At 42.5% G+C, this 17,490-nt stretch overlaps 1 protein-coding gene across 1 annotated transcript; it reads right to left on the bottom strand.

Moving 5' to 3' along the window:
- Window positions 1–266: 266 nt before the first annotated feature.
- On the bottom strand, window positions 267–14,228 carry LOC308281324 (germ cell-specific gene 1-like protein). Its single transcript, XM_080721479.1, has 5 exons — window positions 13,932–14,228; window positions 11,017–11,064; window positions 3,273–3,425; window positions 2,447–2,558; window positions 267–898 (listed from the first exon to the last, which is right to left on the bottom strand). The coding sequence occupies exons 1-5, from the start codon at window positions 14,218–14,220 to the stop codon at window positions 592–594; spliced, it is 909 nt and encodes a 302-aa protein (XP_080577605.1). The 5' UTR covers window positions 14,221–14,228; the 3' UTR covers window positions 267–591.
- Window positions 14,229–17,490: the final 3,262 nt, after the last annotated feature.

Here is a 17,490-nt window from a genome sequence, read left to right as displayed (position 1 = left end):
TACATTTCTCAACAATGGGGACCCAGTCGGGTTAGTAAGGGACATTGATTATTGTAGGCCAGTCCTGGAGTAATAATCTCCATACACATTTTGTGTAGAAAAGTACTGAATACTCCACAACTTATTTGCAGCTTCACATGTAAATTATGCAAGTAATACGCACAGGCACAGAATAAACTGCACTGTAGCAGTTCATAAATGTATTGCCGGAAATAATGACATGACATGATTTTTATAAGGCTTTTATGCATGCAATAGATCCTCAATACATATTACTTCACATTACGTCCTTACAGCATGTAACAGTGTGTTACACTGACAGAAAAAAACAAAACAAACAACAACAACGCCTGTGCAAACAACCCACCGATCCACAGCTTAGACCGAGTCCACAGTGCCAGCTCTCAATTACTTGGGCTGTCCAGCTATCACAGCAAGCCCACAGGGAGGAGATTTCCAGTTTTCAATTAAGGCTGTGTTGGAAATCCCCGGAGGCATTTGTCCCAACTGAGCACAGATCACTGATGGCCAGAAGTGATCTCATCTCACACATCCAGCTGACCCTCATCCCCCACCATTCTGTAGTCCCGTTCAGCACTGCTCTTCCCCTTCCCCCAGAGACCCGGGGCTGTCACTGGCGTCCAGGGAGGCAGTAGGTAAGGGTGTTTTTCTGCCACTTGTCGGGGTCTGGCCCGAGAGATCCCAGTCCCCAGTCTGAGAGGAGACAGACTTCACGGACTGTTCCCGGAGTTGCCCGAAGGCCTCCCTAGCATGCTCTCCCCGGACGCTCTGCTCGAAGGTCTTGCGTTTGTTTCTAAACTCAATGACGGTTTTGGTGTAAGAGTTCAGGGTGGTGACCGACGCACTCATGCAGCAGGTGAAGGATAGCCAGGCCATGCTGAGAGAGAGAGAGAGAGAGAGAGAGTACAGAGAGAGACAGATACAGAGACAGAGCGAGAGCGCAAGGAGTAAAACAAGTAATTTTATAATTTGTAAAATCAATACACAGAGGTGACTCCACTGCCTAACATGGGGTTAACCACTTAAGCCCTTCTGTTTATGAAGTACTTTGTTATACGATACATTCTTGGGGAATAAAAAATAAAATAAAAAATACATTCAGATTTTTGTGTGTGCAAATTCTTACGAATGAAACTGGTTAAAATAGTTAAATTCTGCTTTTATAATGAAAAACTGTGAGCACGCAAGGACATGATCCAATTGATGTCTTGACACTGCTGTAGACACTTTGACACTGTGTAGAAATGGTAGCGTAGAAGCACAGCTGTACAGAGATTAGTGTCAATCAGGTCATGTCCAGGGCAGTGCACCGGGTCACATGATCCAACATCAGTCAATCACTTCATCTTGTGTTCTTTTTACTCTTGAAATGCGCACAGGCATCACACATTGTTTAACTTTTTGGTTTTTTCAATGACTTTTGTTTTCACATTCCGTAGTGTACACATTTTCAAGGGGTGAAATATAATCCTGTTATGCAATTCCAATCACATCTGTATCAGGGCTTTGAACACCAAAGCCTAATCCCCCCGTAACATGAGAGCGACGTACGTATGTGGGCTGTTTTCATTAGAGATGGTGATGGTGGCCTGAGGGGAAATCACAGAGCAACTGTAGATGTCAGATAACAGTCTATTGACCATATTTAAACGGTGGTCATTTTGCACTTATTGTATGTCTTACGCTCACATGAACACTAGCATTTCTATTCTGGGCATGTCATAACAGGCGAGCATTTGGTGAAAACAGCAAACAACTCTCAAGGCATCGCAATACAACTCGCTGTGAGCTCATATACCTCTTAAGAGATTTATAGAGGGAGAAAATGAGGAGGCCAACAATAGAGCCCTGAGGACACCACACCGGTCAACAAAGTATATAGGGTTTAAGTGGTTCATGTGGATTAGTCCATGAAAGATTGAGGTCCTGGTGGTTCCCCCCTGGACATTTACTGTTATCCAAGGACAATGAAGACAGAAAAGCAGAAACATATTGCAATCTACAAACTGTAGGTCACAACTCAAAAGTGGGAGAAATCTTTTGGTTTGCCAAATCGTTTTTGGCAACTTTTTGTTATTAATTGGCAGTATATTTTGGCAAATGTAACCCTTTCTTAAAAATGATGTCTATTGCCAGCAGTCAAACAAGTAATTGTAAATGAATGATCATAAATGCATAAATACTACATTGTTTGGGTTGGGTCCTTACAAGCAGTATTACTGGGTCATTGGTGAAAGGGTTAATGCACATCTGGCCAAGACAGATCTGACTCTATCCCTATGATAAAATGAATGCATAACAGTATAATGAAATAATGGTTAAGTTAAAGGAGAGAACTGACAATGTCTAATACTGTATGAACAGTATCATTCCAAAACAAGCTATCTACCATCAAAATAAATATTAACAACACAAAATACCATACCAGAAGGACCATCCATAGTCCCAATTGTAGGGTCTCCACTCAGGTGGCCCCAGACTGACAGTGGCTTGGAATACCTGTGAGTACATCATATGAGCCACCATGCCCAGCAGACCTGTAAACACATGGATGGGAATAATTGCCTGGTTGCATGATAATACAATGTTGTGTAAAAAAAGGTCCTAAGACCGAAACATTGGTGAAATAACTGGACAAATATGGAGCAGTAGCCCACACAAAAGCAAATCAGAATATGACTCACAGAACAGATCATACAGTACATTTCATTTTCGTTGTTCACACATACGCACGCACGTGCACACACGTGCACCCACACACGTGCGCACGCACACGCACCCACCCACCCACCCACCCACACAGCACTGAACTAAACTGACATCAATGTTTATAGCTTTATGAATCCCCTCCAAATTGCCGATGGCTTTTCAGTATGAAAGCATTCCAGTATTATTTTTGGAAGATTTGCTAAATGATCGCCTTTAAGTCAAAGAATGCGGAGAGAAAACCAGTCGCAAGCTGTTTGCAAGTTCAGCCTGAGTGGCCAATGGTGGGCCGAAGTATATTATTTGGATTGTATTTGGATTATATTACTTCTCTATTCTATTACATGATTTTGAAGGAGCTTTCCTGACTCACCAAAAGTGCAGAACCCTTTACACTTCTGCATGTATTTCATGCGGATTACTACACATCTCAAATACTGTAAATGTAATTAACCAACCAAATCAAGACGACATCGTATTTTATGATGCAACAATCTGCTCTTCTTGGAAGGCAACACCATCGTGCGATGGCGTATTAAGCTTACCTGAGAGCACAGTGAAGATGGCAGCGAAGGCGTTGACCTTGAGCCCGTCGATGACATCGCTGGAGTAGCCCAGCTCCACACACATGAGGCTGAAGCCCACCACCAGGAGAACTATGTACAGGACCTCAGAGACCACCAAGAGCCACAGGATTCCTGCAACACACACACACACACACACACACACACACACACACACACACACACACACACACACACACACACACACACATGCTATAGTGTTGATTTTGGCAGCAAATGTTCAATTTAGTTTTAGTCATATTTTAGTCATCTGAAATGTTTTAGTTTTAGTCTTAGTCGGCTAAATATCAGGAGATATTAGTCGACTAAATCTACAGCTGATTTTGTCGACGAAAATGTATTTTGGCGGTGCCTTGATGGTGTCGTAATTGCTGATTTTACACTTGGTTGCGCTCTGGAAATAGCCGATTACAAGCTCACAATGCGGCACAGTGTGACGCGTTGTGAGCTTGTAGATCTGCTATTTTCACCCGAGCGCAACCAAACATGAAATGACTTGTCTTTTAGTATTACTGGATCTCTTCTCCACTAGTCCCTCCCTAACATTTTTGTCTAGTTTTTATTTGTTGACACACCAAAGGAGACCCATGGGCCATGTAAGGCACCAACCTGCTCTTCAGGAGCAGTTAGGGGTTCAGTCTCTTGCTCAAGGGCACTTCAACACTAAGTCAGGGGGAGCCGCGGTGATCGAACCAGGAACCTTTCCGTTACCCAAGCGGCCTCTAATCTGTATTGCTGTTTCAAGGGGTGACCATTGCATTGGGTGGCAAGTAGACACAGTGGGTAGAGTCACTGTCCTGTAAATGACAGGTGGTATTGTGCAAGTGCCCCTGTACAATACCTCCTGCTCAATCATTCTAAATTGCTCTGAATAAAATAAGCTAAATGTAAAAAATCTATATTGGGATGTACGTAAATAATGCTACAAGTTGATACACAGCCTACTGTACATGTTTGTTAAATTGTGTCAATGTTGTTCTTCTGTTCATTTGCAGGTGGTGACTCAGGTGGCACATATCTAGCTCAGACTCATTCCCATGCAACGTCCGTGTAGAAACAGATGTGATTCAGTCAATTTTCTAGAGTTAATGTGACATCTCAGTATTGCTTGTGTCAGATACAAGGGTTTGATGATGACACACCCTCTGACTGGCACGACCCTTAAATTCAATTGATGTTGGCACTTAGCGCTGTCTCCAAATCTGATTGAGCTTTCCAATGAATGAATCAGGAAAGACGTTATCTGGCTACATGACAGGGCAGACATTGCGTCCTCGCACATCTCGCTCCTCATTCCCTCTTGCTATTAATCCATGCTGACACTTCATTGCCGGAAGTACGCATTGTCGTCCGCTGCAATATTTCCCTTGAGACCATGGCAACACAACTGACACTGCTAAAACCTAATGCTGAAGGCGTCCGGCTGCTTGTGTCGAGTTCTTGTTCCTTGTGAGTGTCTGAGTCTAATGTCACTGATCAGTGTAAAATTGATGATGGCATAGAAACACACGGGCGCCTACAAATTCACGCCCCCTTTTGTGACAGCGACCCCACTTTGGGTAAGGGAGAACGGTGTACTGCAGCTGCCAATGCAATCCCAATGAGAGGCATCGTGAAATATCATAATTTCAGTGGTTGACTACTGAGGCCATAGCGATTCTTTTTGTGTTCTAATAAAGAGCCCCATGAGTCATGGACGCATCCCTTGAGGTTTTCAATACCCAGATGCAGATACGCTTGTTTCTCATGTATAATTAGGCTGTTTATTTATTTTAGCCTAAGTTTTATTTATTTTTTGTACCGCTCTGACATCATACTCTGACATCACTGTGATGTCAGGGGAACCACACTAACAGAATGGGTACCAGGGGTCTCCATAAATGGGTAACTGGTCCGATATACATCACTGGCTAGATGGCCAAGACATGGCGCGTCCTCGTCGCTTGTCGCCCTGAGGCGTCTTACAAGTAGAAATACTCTGTTACAAGTAAAATTCCGGAATTCAAAATTTAAATAAAGTAAAAGTACAAAATGTTAACAGCCTAGAAATAGAATATGGCTAAAGTGGCATATGTATGTTTTATAATATTATAATTTATATCCGAAAGTAATTAGTAACTAAAGTTTTCAAATAAATGTAGTGGAGTAAAAGTACAATACTTGGATCCGAGATGTAGTGGAGTAGAAGTACAAGTATTGGAACTTGGAAACACTCAAGTAAACTAAAAATACCTCACAATTTGTTACTTAAATACAGTAGTTGAGTAAATGTACTTTACACCACTGGCCTGGTGACACAAGCTCCCCATATATGCCACACCCATTTCCACAAAGTCAGATTTCCGGTCATTTAGAATTTTCTCCAAAACACAATATTTGCTATGCCTTATTTAGAATTTGTATCATAATGATTTTCCATTACATACCGATAGGCAGTAGCGGAACTACTCACACTGTACTACAAGTACTCACACTGTTTACTTAAACAAAACTGTCAATTCCTCAATCTAGAAATACTCTGTTATAAGTAGAAGTCTGGTATTAAAAATGTACTTCAGTAAAAGTAAAAAAGTATTGGCATCAAAATATAGCCAAAGCACCAAAAGTAAAAGTACTCAATTACAGAATGTCCCATTTCAAGTTCAATATATATAAATATTTTGAAAATAGCAGACCTACAAGCTCACAACGCAACAAAACGAATCAAAATCTACAAAGTAACTAACAAATAAAGTAGTCAAATAATTGCAGTGGAGTGTAGTGGAGTGGAAGTTATTGTATTTACTTAAAGGAGTAGTTCACCACTTTTCAACCTGTCTTCATATAATAGGTCCTCACTAATGTTCATGATAAAATATCACAATTTGTTTCTACTCAGTCCAAGTCTCCTAGGAGAGCTGTGGGAAGTTCAGAATCCATCGTCTTGTGACATCATCATTTTCCAAGAAAAAGATTTAATCAATATTTTTGAAAAAAATATTTATATTTTTATTATCGTGAGAACAATGGCTTCCACTTTAAAATTGCAACTTTTCAGGAAAAGCCTGCAGTTTCTATAAGCTGGATTGGCAATCGATGATGTCACAAGACGATGGGATTCTGACCTGCCCACAGCCCTCCTCTGAGGAAAAAAAAAAAGAAAAAAGATATTTTTGAGTGAGGACCAATTATTGCGACCGTCAGGGAGCAGTTTACTATGAAAACCTCCACCGGCCGTCCGTCCGTCACACGTCACACGTCACACCTTTGCCCAGTATGACATCACACCACATCTGTACACAAACCTTTGTGTACGTTGCTGTGGCAACAGTCTGTTGTTGCTGGTCTGTTAGTGTACGTTAGCAACCACCTTAGCAACCATGGTTTTACCCTAGCAACCAACTGTTTACCCTAGCAACCAACTGTTTACCATAGCAACCATGTTTTTTTACCCTAGCAACCAACTGTTTACCATAGCAACCAGATACGCAGAGCAGGGATCTCCATATATGGGCATAAACAGGTGACATCACACTGATTGCGACCGTCAGGGAGCAGTTTACTATGAAAACCTCCACCGGCCGTCCGTCCGTCGGTCGGTCACACGTCACACGTCACACCTTTGCCCTGCTCATATCTCCGCATCAGTATATAGGGCTTGTTTGTTTATTGTATGACATCACGCCACATCATCAGCTGTGGACTCTGTGATGTCATCGTATCGCATCAGTATATAGGGCTTGTTCGTTTATTGTATGACATCACGCCACATCATCAGCTGTGGACTCTGTGATGTCATCGTATCTCCATATATGGCCATCTCCGTATATGGAGATATAAGTCGTCCATGCCCAAGTATGGGCTGGTGAGGTCAGACTTTGTGTGATGCGTAGGTTATCTCCATATATGGAGATTCAACATTCCAGGCAATGCTCTCTTCCCTGGTGAGAATTGCCCCTTTATATAGGGCTTGTTTGTGTATTGTATGACATCACGCCACATCATCAGCTGTGGACTCTGTGATGTCATCGTATCTCCATATATGGCCATCTCCGTATATGGAGATATAAGTCGTCCATGCCCAAGTATGGGCTGGTGAGGTCAGACTTTGTGTGATGCGTAGGTTATCTCCATATATGGAGATTCAACATTCCAGGTGTAACTATGGCTACCCGTATGACGTGAGAGGTGGAGGTTGTGATATTTGTGGAGATAAGCGACCAACGGTCGCTTATCTCCCGATTAGGGAGTCTTACTGGTGTCAGATACTCAGAGCAGGGATTTCTCCATAATATATGGGCATAAAAGGGATTCTGTTAGGGATCTCCATATATGGGCGTAAAAGGGATTCTGTTAGGGATCTCCATATATGGGCATACAAGGGATTCTGTTAGGGATCTCCATATATGGGCATAAAAGGGATTCTGTTAGGGATCTCCATATATGGGCATAAAAGGGATTCTGATATGGGCATAAAAGGGATTCTGTTAGGGATCTCCATATATGGGCATAAAAGGGATTCTGTTAGGGATCTCCATATATGGGCATAAAAGGGATTCTGTTAGCTGTTAGTGATCTCCATATATGGGCATAAAAGGGATGCTGTTAGGGATCTCCATATATGGGCATAAAAGGGATTCTGTTAGGGATCTCCATATATGGGCATGAAAGGGATTCTGTTAGGGATCTCCATATATGGGCATAAAAGGGATTGTATCCCAGATGATGCCCTGTTAGGAGATCCACACTAACAGAATCCATATATGGTCCTACCGACAGCTGCTATAAGCCAACCCTGGCGATAAGGTCTGAGTCGAAGAAATGCTTCTTTCCTGGCAAGAATTGCCCCTTTATACTGTAGGGCTCGTTTGTGTATTGTATGACATCACGCCACATCATCGGCTGAGGACTGTGTGATGTCATCATATCTCCATATATGGAGACATAAGTTGCTCATGCCCAAATATGGGCTGGTGAGGTCAGACTTAGTGTGATGCGTAGGTTATCTCCATATATGGAGATTCAACTTCAATGAGTAACCATGGCAAACTGTCAACTGCCAATTGGTAAAACAAACTTTTGGCCTATTTGTGGAGATAAGCGACCAACGGTCGCTTATCTCCCGATTAGGGAGTCTTACTGGTATGAACATAGGTTGAAAAGTGGTGGAGTGCCCCTTTAAGTACAATACTCGAGTACAAGTAATTAGTTACTTTCCATCAACAGCCCACATAATGATTCATAAATCATCCAATGTAATTTTGACTATGCATGCACCTCATGGTACTTTAGCACCACATAGGCATTAAAAGATTCAGAACTTTCAAAACAAACTGGTCAGGTTACTACTTGCCTTGGCCTCACACCCAGAAGTTCATCGAACCCCTGCTCATTATTGCTGGGTGGGATGGCTCAGGGTAGTGGACAGAGTAAAGCAACTTGCAATGGGCCTGTTCTTCAAGATACGCAAGGAAACAGGGATACCCATGTATCAAAAACTGTAACTCAGTAGTCAGTACCTTCCTTCAAAACAGCCATAAAAGAGTAGCCTGGCGTTGCTCATACTGATTCCTCACTGCGTATCGGATATTAGTCTGGACTCGCAAGCAGAATTTTTATTTTCAAGGAGTGGGTTAAAATAATCGCTCTGGACACAATTGGTTAGACCAGACCAATGCTGGGCCCTAATTGGTTCCCCCAAATTTTGGGGGAGAGGAAATGGATTCACAATTGAACGGGCCAGGCCCATATTCGCCAAGGGCAAACATTTTTGCCCAGGCGGATTGGCCTGGTTCCAGGCTAATAAAAGAGCACCTGTCTGCAATTTGTAAATGGTCCTAGAAAAGCCCTCTAAGCTTAACACCCCCAATGGTTACTGTACATATTTTACTTTGCAGTACTTTCATAGACTGACTGATCAGTCACGCTGCACTTTGGCTGCATGTTGATTTGAAAACATGGCAATGGCATCCCTGAAAAAAATCAGTGTTTCAAACTTTTCACTGGATGACAACATCTAATTTAGATGTTGTCGTCCTCAGGCCTGACGGGCTCTTACAAGTTATTGCAAAAAAATAAACATAATACAAAGAGAGATCATTATTTTTCCAGTATCATGCTGGATTGGCTTAATTGTTTTGTTGTTTGTCTGCATTGAGAGAGACGCATTATTCACCATTATAAAACAAATGCATTACAATCAGTGTTGCAGTGGTCTTGGGTCGTGCGCCCCCGACGACCTAAACCTTTTCTGAGCCGGTCTCGCACCCCCCCGAAGTTCACACCTCGACAACTGTTTAACAAAGAAACTAGCATATTTGCATATCAATAGACCTGTATAGTAGGTGTCGAGCGACGTCCGCGACCCCCCAAACATTGAATCACCACTGCACCACTGATTACAATGCTGCAGGGTCTTAAAAGTGTTATAATATTCAAAGCTCCAAAGCTACAGATGATGTCGTAATGTGATGTTGTATGCTTAAACACAAACAATTGGTTTCATAAAACAAATGTGGACCCTCCCTGTTCCTTCATGAGGTTAAACTCTATATGATTATTACTCCTCAAGGATCATGTGCATTTGCACAAGAATGTTATAATACTCATTCATTGGCTTTCAAAAGATAAACTTACAAAGACAAAGAGGCTTTAGGAGTTACCATCGTAATACTGGATAACAGTTAAAGTATAACTTCTTTCTCAGATGAAATAACTTGTGCATCAGTCGAAACTGAATAACGATTTGACACCAGTATGTCATTTTTAAAGAGGCGGTGCCATAATTTTGTACCTTTTCTGTTGTATTTGTCTATGAAGTTATAATGTGCACATTTTCCTTCCCTGTTGATGATCAGGTATTATGATTATACTAGGAGGAAGATCTTTTCCCAAAAAGTGTACAGAAAGTGTTAAAAATTATGTTTTTATGTGGCCACACCCACCAGTTCATTAAGTATGTCTGGTTTGCAGGTGGGTGGTGACCCAGCTGAAGTTAACCACACCCACAGTGTTGGGTGTATCACAGATATAAAAAGCTAGATACCTCCTACCAGTCGCGCCAGGTCATTGGCGTGACTGGTAAAAGAGGACTGGCAAGCTTCCGGAATTCTGAAGGACGGATGCTCAGTAGGCCAATCAGATGCGGGACTCCCTCTTTCCAACTGCAGGGGGCACAGTCATATACTCTATGGGCAGAGTGCCTTCTTGCCAGTCCTCTTTTACCAACGCCCCAGAGCTAAGGAGGTGTCTACCTTTCTATGTCTATGGGGTGTATGGTAAAAGGGGAGGGGTTGTTTATATGATGTGATTAACTCAGTGTTTTTCAGTCGGGCCTTTTGACTCAGAGGCTTTCAGCTTTCAGGAAGTAACCAACAATACACAGAGTACATTAGAGTAATGTTAACTTCATAGACACATACAAAACAGAAAAACAAAACTATGGCACTGACCCTTTAAGAATACACAGGCTTTCAAAATACTAAATAAATGTTTAGTGCAAATATCATGTGATAAATTACATATTTTATCGGCAGACTGGCATACTCACCGATACCAGTATTTTAGTTCAGTATCGCCAGCTTTTCTCTACTCATGATAATGATCGTTAATCTCTTTAATGCATAAAACAAAACGTGTGCCTATGACTATAAAACGAAAGGAGACAGAATGATGATTGATATTGTGGTATGATAATATGCATAGGGAAATGTCCTGAATCACTCACCTCTCTCTGATGCCGGGGCCAAATCAATGAAGCTTTGGCATTTTTCACCTGTAATGGCAGCAAAACAAAATGAGTCACACAGTGCAGGATAAATTAATAATTGGCATCACAGCTCAGCAATATTATGGTAATCGTGGCATCAAGAGAAATGTCAGTTCAAAAGGTCAGGTGGAACAAGTACTAATACATTCCTTTATTTTTGTTCTTTATGCCTTCCTAAATAAAGCTGGGACTTCTACTTCATCATCATTCTGGACTCCATATTCTTCTATATTTTGTAGTAAGGTATAGAGTAAATTCCTTACTTAACCCAGGCCGAAACACACCCATCTTGTAATGCTGTTGCATATTAAAACATATTTTTAAACTTTGATGAGGAGTGCGGATGTTTCTTTTGTCATCCCAGAATAGGGACACAAGGGACACTGAACCGCCTGCGGCCTGTGCACTGGAGTTGGCTGCTTCTGTGCTTCATATCAGTTATTTAAGAAGTGGGGCTTGGCAGACGAATGCTGCGAGCTTGAGTCTGCCGAACGTCTGCCGAACACATAATTAACACCTGCCCCCTGTACAGACCACCTTCGGAGGCCTGCCTCTTTGAAAGGGACCAGAAACAAGGCCAAGGGCGTGGCTACACGATACTGAGTTGGACATGTGAGGATGATACACGAAAGAAGAAGAAGAAGAAGAAGGGACACGCAGATTCATGTGTTTGAATTCTCTGTTAAATCGTGTGAGACTTAGTCAGTTCTTTGGGACCGGATGCGATGACCTTTGAGCTCTGACCCTTTCTTCCCCTGCAGACATGAGCCACCACTTCTGTCATCTGTCTCGTGGAGGATGTGCAGCTGGATTTGTAGTAAATGGTACTCTCTAATCAGGTAGAGCGAATGTGGCAACAGCTGTTTTAAGGAAAAACTCATTAAGACCCCAGTTACATAATCGTTATTTACTCAAGCGCTCTCATCTCACCCCCATCGTGCGGTCACAGGCAGCCACTTGAAGAGACAGAGATTTGATTAAATTGACCTCATCAAAGCTCTATACTTTAAAAGCTCTTAACTGGAAACTTCATATTACTGAGCCTTCTAGTTCTAGCCTAGTGCATATGTTGACACTTAAACCAATTTGTTGAACTAGCACACCTTGTATATAGACTGATGTCAATCAGAGCGGAATCACCATTGTAAAAGTCCAACAAACTGAAAATATATTGTACTTCTTGCATCTTTCCATTTCACTCACCCTATGCTTTCGCAGTTCACCTACAAAAACACCACAATTCTTACCACTAGCACAATACTTACCACTACCACTACCACTAGGCCTACCACTTCCACTACCACTACCACACAAGAAAGTGTTGCAGGACAGAGATTACCATTACGGACAATCTACATTAATTGCGACCGAAGGTCGCAGTTTACCATGAGAAATGTCACAGCTTGTCCATATAGACGTGTAGATGTGTGTGTACACATTTGTACAGTCTATGGGTTGGTTCCCTTGACACATCACTGTAACATCACAGGTGATATCACAGGTGACATCACCTATGTAAAAGTCCATATATGGGTATTCCCCAGGATCCCTTTTATGCCCATATATGAAGATCCCTGATGTCATCGATATATATATCACTGGCCCATATCTGTGTGGCTGGTTCAGATATCTCCATGTATGGGCATAAAAGATATTGTATGTTGTGATGTCATGGGAACCACTCAAACAGAATCCCCTGTATGCCCATATGGAGTTCCCTGATGTCATCAATATTAATATGGAGGAAGACAGCCCATATCTGTGCGGCTGGTTCAGACAGGGATCTCCATGTATGGGCATAAAAGGGATGTACTATATACAATACATCGATCTCCATATATATATGGGTAACTGGTCCGATATACATCACTGGCCAGATGGCCAAGAATTGGTGCGACCATATCAACCTGAGTCGTCTTACTAGTAATTATAACCTAACCACATCTCTCTCTCTCTCTCTCTCTCTCTCTCTCTTTCACGCACGCACGCACGCACGCACACACACACACACACACACACACACACACACACACACACACACACACACACACACACACACACACACACACACACACACACACACACACACACAGCTCTAGATAGGCTACTGTGTTATAGGCTATTATCCGTTTATACCATGGCTTTTCCAAATGTGGTGATGCAGAGGCAGAATCTTGTCTTGCCAGGATGTTAAGCCTTTTCCTCATCATTACTGCCTGTCTGCCACTTGCAAACCCCTCAACACCATTTACTAACTAGACAATAGCCTACCTGGTAACAGGTGGGCAGTGGGTACCAAGGAAGAGTGGGCACATTGGTGTTTTAAGTGGCTATTTATTCCAAAATGCTACAAAACCTGTAGCTATATCAGGATATTTTGGACATAAACATGAAGTTAAAGGATAAAATGTTCACATCATGTATGCCTACTTTACATTCATTTTTCAAATAGGCTACTGTATATTTTTATAATTTTGGACAAAATAGCCCATTTTATATCGAGTGGCCCAGATGTCTCTATATTGCCAACCTATCCTGTATCAGCCTACCCTACAGTAGGCTCGTAAGCTCCCAAAATAGCCTACAACCACCAGTGTTCATTTTTATCCAAGCTGCGTGCTCGTCCACCGCCCACTGCACTGAACTGATGTGACACTAATGTTTATAGCGCACCGCACGCACGCTAATGCAAGCGCGCGCGCACGCACGCACGCACGCACACTCACTCACACACACTCACTCACTCACACACACACACACACACACACACATGCGCACAAACAAACAAACACGCACGCACGCACTCGGGCAGACACGAAGACCGAACACATGCACAAACAGAGAGCTGTATTAATAACTATATGTCCTCTTACTTTCATCGTAGATATTTTCTGCACATGAAAGCCAGATCCCGGTGTGGAACTGCCGGAATAGGAAGCGATCGTCCCCCGTTTCCCAGCTGTACACCACTTTATTTGGGTCCGTTTCGTTCACTCCATAGTCCAGGCAGTTGTGCGTCCGCAGCTTGCTGCAGGCGGGCTTGGGAACTCTCTGGGTGCCCACACACCAGTAACTTGTTATGAACGATGTTACTGAGAAAAAGAGAGCGAAAAAATTCAAACCAACCGAGAGCAGCGCCCTGCATTTGCGAGATGACTTCATTGTCTGTGAGAAAGGTTCACCAAAATACGCATGGATGCGAGTCAGTCATGCGACAGGTGACGCAATAAACCAATTAAAAACAAAAACAAATGAATCAATTTGGATGCGCTCCCGATATCTCCATTGATGTGACGGCTCCAGAAAGACTCCACAGCTGAACTTGGTGTGTGCCATCATCATCGCAAGTCACGCTCCATCTCCCACTCACACACACACGAGGTGCCGTGAATCCACGTCGTCCAGACTGAGTGTCACGCTGTGAAAGGATTTAATGGTGCTTGCATCAAAGTGTTGGATTTGCGTGTGATAGTGATAGTAGCTATGCTATCTGGCTGCTCCCTCTCCCTTCTTTTTCTACTTGCACTGACAAAGGCGTGATGTATAACTTGGGAGAGCGAATGACCATGGGCCCTGAATAGCTTTTTTAATGTCATGTCGTCCTCAGTTTAGGCCTATGAAGAGAAAAACAAGACAGTATCTAGACCTATGCTGGGAATTTGTCATTGACACATTTTCCAAGTAACTGTCATGACTGTTGGAAAAGAGTTATTTAACACTTCACCGAAAAATGTCACTTATCCCCAAATCTGACTGGTTAATAACGTAACTTTAGAATTTTATGTTCTAAATTTACGATCTGGGACTTATTTTATTTGATGATAATCATATTTGATAATAGGCCTAATGCATAATAGGCCTACTACATAACAATTCATATATATATTTAAACCAATCTAACTACAATTGCACACCTGCAGTGGTTAAGAAATGATCATCAGTTGATCCTTGATTGCATGGAAAGTGTGGCAAATGTCATGAAAAATCACATTCATGATGGTGGCATTGAGATATTTATCTCTGGAAGGACTCCACATCAGTATGTTTAATGTGTCTATAATAGGCATTATGTGTAAACCTATGAGTCAACACCAGTTTAATATCCAAAACAGGGCTGGATTAACCATTGGGCCGGTGGGGCCGTTGCCAGGGGCCCTTGGGGGAACTGGGCTGTGTGGTCCATGATCCAAAGTCAGCGATTTATTGTAGAATTTTCTGTTGCAATGAATGATTGTAGCCCCTATATGCTGTTCACAATGACCCATGGAAGCTACCAAAACCTCCACCGGCTGTCTGTCAGTCAGTCTGTCAGTCTGTCCGTCGTGTCACACTTTTCCCCAACTCATATCTCCGCCACCGTTGCCCCAATCCATGCCAAACTTTGCACACACACTCCTTGCCTGCCAAACCACAACCTCCACCCCACCAGCGACCCCCCGAGCTCCAGGGACCCCCAGGGACCCCCTTCTGCCACCACCAAAAAGTGCAAAAATGACCAAATGACCACCCAAACGGGGCTGTTCACGGGGAATTCCCAGGGACCACTGACTAATGGTGCTCCAGCATGGATACCCCTAGTGGAGGACCCCCGCCACTGCAGCGCACATAAAATGCTGTAACTTGGGCTAGGAGCGACCGGGAGAGCCGGGGCCGGTACCCACGCGTCCGCCTCTGCGGCGCCAAGAGAGCCATCAACATGAATCTGTCCCATTTCTTTCAAAAAACATTTTTGGACACTGCTCCTACAGATTTTGCCCTAAAATCATGCAAATCGGTATACATAGTATGTCTACACTCATGTCATCAACATGGATCTGTCCCATATAGTGCCACCATCTGGCCAATTTTTTCAAACACATTTTTGGACACTGCTCCTACACATTTTGCCCTAAAATCACGCTGCGACCTGACGGTCGCTTATCTCCCGATTAGGGAGTCTTACTGGTATATGTGTTTTGGACATGGGAGGTGCATTACAGTATGTGTACAATTCATGGTACAGAGTTTGAATGTAAGCCAAGGTCACTGAGTTTGCTGTATTCTAAAGAGGGTTATATAGGGATATAATTATCCCCACGTAGACCTCAACTCAGAGCACTGTGTGTGTGTGTGTGTGTGTGTGTGTGTGTGTGTGTGTGTGTGTGTGTGTGTGTGTGTGTGTGTGTGTGCGTGCGTGCGAGCGTGCGTGCGTGTGTGTGGGTAGAGTTGTAAATCCTGTTTGATTTGGGGGATTGAAACATTTCCTAAGCTTTCCAAGCTAAATGTGTAATTTATTTTTTCTTGCCTAGACATCAATTTCATTTTTTTAGTTAACAGCATGGCATGTTTTGGATAAGTTTGCACAATATTTAGGCAATCCATAACTTGTTTTGTTAATAATGTTATTATATCTTTATGGTAGAGTATGTTAACACAATATAACTAACAAAACTGCAGTCAGTGGTTAGTTAATAGAAATGTTAATCACTTGCGAAGGGGGCCCGGGTTGGAATTATTTTGTGCTCAGTGAACGTATCCTGCATAAAGCTATAAAACTTATGGGGTCAAAGAACAGAAACATTAAAATGTTGGTTCTGCTCAGAACGAACCGATTGAAAAAATGATTCTGTTTTAAGCCCATTCAGGATCACTCTATTGATAATGCCCTTAATGTTAACTAGCCTTAGTTAGCTGTCCTTCATAAAGTGCTGAAATGCAATGACATTTTTAATGTCTTACTTACTATATGTTAAAATGGGATTTACAAAACATCCTCCAGCCAGAACAAAAGTGTTTCTAACCCTAGAGTGATGACACATCACCAAATAACCCTAACCCTGCTATCTCTGGTTCCTCAGGCAGCCTAGACTACTTAATCTTCACCCCATGAGGATCAACAACCGAGGCTACCAATGTGACACTGAAAACGGACAAATTAGGCCAAGGCTCCCCACGAAAATACCCCTAATAGTAGCGATTACACGCACACATACACGCGCGCACGCACGCACACACGCACGCGCGCGCACACACACACACACACACACACACACACACACACACACACACACACACACACACACACACATGGTGTAAAAGTAGTACAATGTTTTTAAAGAACCACATCTCTGAAAATATGGGAGGCCAAGATACTCAAATAGAAAAAAACACCTATCTAATTGTACCATAAAGTTCAGCAAATAGGCCTACTGAAAGAATAAGAGAGAAACTATTTTTAGCTTTGAAGATGCCCATAACCCATACCAAATTGAATTGCATATTGTTGTCATGATTGTTGTGTGTATTTGTCTGCAAGAATGGGAAAATATTATAATCTTTGTTCCTTTCCATATATAATCTGCCCAACCACATATTTCCTCCAAAACATTATTCCAAACTGAAATGTTTAAAATCTCAGAAATAGAATGATAATGCTATGCTACTACATACTGT

This window comes from Nannobrachium achirus (assembly GCF_963921795.1).
Source record: "Nannobrachium achirus genome assembly, chromosome: 3".
NCBI classification, from domain to species: Eukaryota; Metazoa; Chordata; class Actinopteri; order Myctophiformes; family Myctophidae; genus Nannobrachium; species Nannobrachium achirus.
The sequence above is the reverse complement of the archived record's forward strand: the minus strand, read 5'-3'. Positions and strand labels throughout refer to the sequence as shown.

Excerpts from the sequence above, each read along its gene's own strand:
- LOC308281324 (XM_080721479.1), bottom strand. The coding sequence starts at position 14,220 with ATGAAGTCATCTCGCAAATGCAGGGCGCTGCTCTCGGTTGGTTTGAAT. Across the intron at positions 11,065-13,931 it reads AGAAAATATCTACGATGAAA|GTGAAAAATGCCAAAGCTTC; the intron begins GTAAGAGGACAT and ends CTGCCATTACAG. Across the intron at positions 2,559-3,272 it reads CATCTTCACTGTGCTCTCAG|GTCTGCTGGGCATGGTGGCT; the intron begins GTAAGCTTAATA and ends ATGTGTTTACAG.